This window comes from Anneissia japonica, unplaced genomic scaffold (assembly GCF_011630105.1).
Source record: "Anneissia japonica isolate Jap-2015-1 unplaced genomic scaffold, ASM1163010v1 scaffold287727_len1644234_cov201, whole genome shotgun sequence".
Lineage (NCBI taxonomy): Eukaryota > Metazoa > Echinodermata > Crinoidea > Comatulida > Comatulidae > Anneissia > Anneissia japonica.
This window is the reverse complement of record NW_022713615.1, coordinates 1,324,393-1,329,909: the sequence shown is the minus strand read 5'-3', so window position 1 is coordinate 1,329,909 and position 5,517 is coordinate 1,324,393. Positions and strand designations below refer to the sequence as shown.

Here is a 5,517-nt window from a genome sequence, read left to right as displayed (position 1 = left end):
CCCCCCTGTTGGTGCCACCACCTGCCTTAAACATTGCTAGGCTCTATGAAACAGACATGTTTCAGGAGGGTCGAACACCATTGTCAGTGTAGAAATTGCGCACACATGGGTGCAGATATGTTTTTAATATTTAAAAACTGGGGGAATAAGGTGTAAAAATGGGCAGTTACGCCCCTTTTTCTCCCAGTTTTTAAATATTCCAAAATCTGTATCTCATTCACCGTTCCCCAGTTTTTCGTCAAACAACTTTTTTCTGTCTTAGAAAAATCAGTTCTACAACATATCAACAATTTTTTTTCCTCCGGAGCCTGACTTTAAAAGAGCATAGTGATTTGATTTGATTGATTGGTTCTTCACAAAACAATATACCAAAAAACCTTGAATTGAAGCCCAATGGGCTTAATCTTGAGATGAAGCCAATCTCGAATTGAAGCCCCCTCTTTAGTTTGCAAAATTTGATTCGAAAAGAAGCCCATAGGCTTCCTTTCAATATAACATAGGCTTCTTTTTGAGATAGTACAGTATATACAGTACATTATACATGAATTTCAAAGAACAGAATAAATAAAAAACAAGCTTGGTTTATATAGTAGTTTAGGTGATTTAATGTCAATTAAATACACTCCATGATAGAGATTGATGTTACAGTGGCCATATTTATTGTCTTATAGTACAAATTCACAAAATTTACAGCCCTCATTTTGAAAAGAAGCCGCCCCCTTTTTACTTTGCAAAAGTAGTCCCGAAAAGAAGCCCATCTCGAAAAGAAGCCCATCTAAAGTTCGCAAAAAAAAAAAAGAAGCCCAGGGCTTCAATTCAAGGTTTTATGGTGCATACTCAGGAACACAAATCAAATGAAACAGAACAAGTGAACCACATTGTCATAAAAAAATAACATGTTCAAGAGTACAGAGGAGGCCAAGTTGAAGGAGAGACAAAAAAAATAATGATGTGGACTAAAGGAGAACACTGACATAATGTAGATCAATATAATTAACCCTTTCCAGTCCTACGGCGTCGTGAGGACGCCCTCTTCAACCATACCGAGGGGCGTCGTACAATACGCCCTGTATAGCTTTCATGATAATTATTTTATAGCTAGGCTGCCCTCTATAGGATTTTTGGAGTGTGATGTAGGAGTATTTCTGTAGAGGACCTCCTGTATTTACCGTAGACCAAATAAAATGCCTGCGCCCAGTAAAAACCTGACATTTAATGTAGATGATGTAATTTCCTAGCTTTGGTACAGCCTCAGGCAATGGTAATGTGGCAGACTGGAAAGAGTTAATAAAAGGTTTACTCACCATATACCTGAATCAAGCTCTGCTTTGTATATTTGAAGCTTTGTAAAGACAGTTTGTTTTTTAAATCAGAAGAGAAATTTTCTCAAAGTCTGGGACCAGTAAGGAGGATAGGAAGTTGCCAGAGTTAAGATGTACAAGATGCTATATCAAAGTTATTAACTGAGAACCATGTATCATAATAATTAGGGGGTTTAGGGAAAAGAGAGGCAATATGGTTGGGAATAATATTGTTCTGCAGGGGACATAGTAGGGGAGAACGTCAGCTAGTGCACCCCCCACCATTTTGCCACTAAATTTTTAAAATTTCAATGCATATCAATGTTATGTGCTACTCACTTATTCAGAAACTGTTGTGCACCCCCCCCCACCCCCCTGTTGTTAGATAGGCATACATAAACATAGCAATTTTGTTGATATCAAAGGTACAGTATTAAGGATTTTTAAATTAAAAAATAAATGCTTGGTATGTGACTCTAAAAGATGCCCCTAAACAAATCTGTAAAGCTCATTTTTGTAGTTTAAAATAATTAAGTTTGTCATAGGCAAATTTCTGTTTATGGAAGTAATGATTGAGAACATGTAAAAAATGTTCAACTTCACAAATATTTTTATTAGGAAATAGATTTGCAGTACATGAAAATCATCACCAGTTGTTGAATATGTTAGTACAAACAAGCACAGAAATACCAATAGACACACTTGATCAAATTGCAAGTTTGAGTATTATTGCAAATTGAACACGTCATCCGAGTTACAGGTGATATGCAAATAGTTTACAATGAGAGTGCATAGTAAATTCCAGGATTACTGGTTGCATATATAAGCAGAACATAATATCAATAAAGACATACTGTATATAGGTAAGTTGTTCTGAGTTATTCTCCTAATTAAATATATTTGTTTCAGATGTATGCCAATCCCTCCAAAGGGTTGTTCAGACCTCAACGGGTGCAAACATTTCATCAAATTGCATGCAAGCGTATTCTTGCAAGTTGAAAATAACATCAATAAAGACATATGGAGAAGATTTTTTGAGTTATTCTACTAGATAAAAAACTTGTTTTCATATTCCTCCACCAGGCTATTCAGACAAGTGCAAATTGATTAAATTGCAAGCTTGGGTATTTTTAAAAATTGAATACTAACATGAGTTAGAGGTGATATGTAAATAGGTTTACAATGAGGGTGCATAGAAAATACCAAGAATATTTGTTGCATCAATGGCACACATATTATAATGTGAGTCCAACAACTATCAAACGATGGAGCTAACAAAATGGCTCATGAATAAAGACAAGAACAAATAAGAAAGTGAAAGTTAATTAACACACAGTTAACAAAAATTAATAGTTATTTATAAGCATGTTTTTTGGATAGTTCCCTTGCTAATTATTGTAGGAGGTGCTACATGATGCCCACTATTATGAATCGATGTTTGCCCTACCTGACGTGTTCAGTACGTTCCCAAACGCTTGCGTATTATTTCTATGGACGCCAAACACTCCATAGGAATAGCATTGCAGTACATGCTGCTACTTACGGATCAGATTAATCACTAGGCACCAAGTGCAAGCAGTGGTCGAGTGGTTAAGGTACCAGGCTAGTTATCTAGCGGTCGTTGGTTCAATTCCCCCCCCAATCACTTGTGAAAATTTAGGGAACTACTGAGCATTCATTACTATAACATCGTCAGGTGGGGCAAACATCAATTCGTATTATTTCTCCTGAAGCAAAAAACACCATCAAAATGCCCACTATTACTACTAACATTGTGCTTATTATTATTAATAACAAAAAAAAAGAAAAGAAATGAAACCACATACAGTAATTATTAAGTAAAAATTATGAAAGAGAAACAAATGATGATTTTAATGCTGGTACTATTAATGATGAATGATGATAAATAATAATGTAATTGATAATAATGATTTCCAAATTTATTTTACAAATAAAATTAATTCAATAAAAACACTAGCTACTTTTAAAAAACGGAAGATGTAACAGTAAACAGATGATTAAAATAATAGATTTACGTTAAAAAAATTGCATCTAAGTACCTGGAGGTTCGACAGAGGTTGCAAATCCAGGTAGCGTCCCTACAATCAAAGAAAACAATGCCATATTACCTTACTTCATCAATCATAAAAAAGTGTAGTAGTAATGTGGAACATGGCAACGTATGACGTGTTATAGTACCGAATGCTCAGTACGTTTCCAAATGCTTGCATATCATTTCTTCTGACGGCCATCAGAATAGCAATGCAGTACCTACTAGCCACCAACTGCAAGCTCGGTGGTAGAGTGGTTAGACACCAGGTTAGTTTATCTGGAGGTCCTGGTTCCAATAACTCACTAAACATTCATTACTATAACACGTCAGGTAGGGCAAACATCAATTCAATCAAACATATTAGTCCTCATGATAGGTTTACGAAAAAATTGTATGTATAAGTACCTGAAGGTGCGACAGAGGTTTCAAATACAGGTGGTGACTCTACAATCAGAAAAAAGAATTGCCATATTACTTTACTTTATCAATCATAAAAAAACAGTAGTAGTAATAATAATATAAAATATACAAATTCTGGAATCTGCCACTCTTCAACAATACACTTGTCTCATATATGTCATTAATTATTACTTATAAATGTTTGAAGACGCACCTATGCAAGTTTCGTTTTGCATCTCAAAACCTTTTTCACAAAAACAAGCAGGTTCTGATTCTTCCTCCATGCATGTCATGTGTTCTCCCTCACAAGGATCTGGAATCCTTTTACAGGGTCGTGCTGCAAATTAGAAGGATATTAGGCGAGTTTTATTTCATTTCCATTATTTTTCTCAAAACACATACAAAAACGAATAATCAATGTAATTTGACAGCCAAAAGAGAATTACAGAAAAGCCAACAATTAAACCTAATCTATCAAGTGGCTACCCTTAAGATGGCACTTAGGCATGTTTCTGCTGAATAACGCTAATAACACAAGTTTTTTAAAATGGATAAATTCCCTCAGAATGCATTTCTAGTGAAAAGTGCAACTAATAAAAACATGGGAACACGAGCATTGCTAGGTGGGCGGAGCTTATAATGATGATCACCTACGGAAGTTGAAGTTGACCTTAATACCTGTGGGCTACAGCGCATGCTGTGAAAAAAGTAAACAACATACCGTGAGAGTATGAAAAAAAAATTATGGTAAGGCTAAAGCATGTCATCCTGTGGGTTTAATTTTTTTCTTCGCCCCCAAATTTCCCGTGAATGTACGATAGAACCAACGGGGAGGTCAAATTGACAGGTCAGTATTGTGTTGCAGCTGGAAATTGTACCAAAAAAATCTGTTTCCTGAACGCCAACCCTATAACGAATGCGCATTTTTAGAACACATTTATAACCGTGTTTTTGTTTTAAGGCCCGTTTCTGCTGGGAAAAAACTCATGTTTTTCAATAACCGTTTAAAAACACATGTTTTTTTGCTCAGCAGAAACACACCCTTTCTGCGTCATACAAAAGAGAAGATTTTAAGGTTTTGAATAGTAAGTAAATTGTGCTTTTGCCAATACAGAAACTCTGTCAAGTAAATATTTTTGGTCTGACAACTTCAGGAGGTGTTGAATGCTTGTCCGATATGGGGGAAAGGGGAAAGTTTCCTTTCTGACACCCCTGGGTGGGAGCCCCACTAGATGTATAATATTGTCTTTACCTCTGACAATCACATCCCTTGTTGTTATATAACAATTGACAGCATTATTTGTTGAACACTGCTGCCCCTGAGCTGTTGGACGTGGTTTCATCTTAAAGAACAATATATTTACCAAATCAAGTTAGTTTTTAGTTACAACTTCAATGGGGAAAAAAAACCAAAAAAAAAACCAAGATTAAAAAAAACATGAAGCTTTGTTGAACCTTCAGAAGCACAAAACCCAAACCAAATAAAAAAAAATTCAAATGTCCATGTAAAACTGATTTAGTCACAATTTACCAACATGAAATAAGTCTATAGTAAATTGGGCATGATTTCCCATCATTTAATATGTAATTTCGAACAAAAATGATGGTAGATTAGAACTTCACAATAAATTTTATTCAATCAATTTCCTTTATCATATATATATTTTTTTTTTTACAATTACCAATTCAAAGATTGATTGAAAAGGCATCAATTACAAGCAAGCTTTAAGTTTTGATGCCCTACAAAGAAAGAACAATAATAAC

At 35.0% G+C, this 5,517-nt stretch overlaps 1 protein-coding gene across 1 annotated transcript in view; it reads right to left on the bottom strand.

Annotated features, from left to right (window-relative positions):
- Positions 1-5,517, bottom strand: part of LOC117108547 — a 14,966-nt gene that overhangs the window by 2,246 nt on the left and 7,203 nt on the right. The window contains exons 9-12 of the mRNA XM_033250591.1: positions 5,006-5,096; positions 3,968-4,090; positions 3,760-3,798; positions 3,362-3,400 (exon numbers count right to left, since the gene is read on the bottom strand). Coding sequence (XP_033106482.1) covers positions 3,362-3,400; positions 3,760-3,798; positions 3,968-4,090; positions 5,006-5,096 — 292 coding nt within the window. The remainder of the gene's footprint in view (positions 1-3,361; positions 3,401-3,759; positions 3,799-3,967; positions 4,091-5,005; positions 5,097-5,517) is intronic.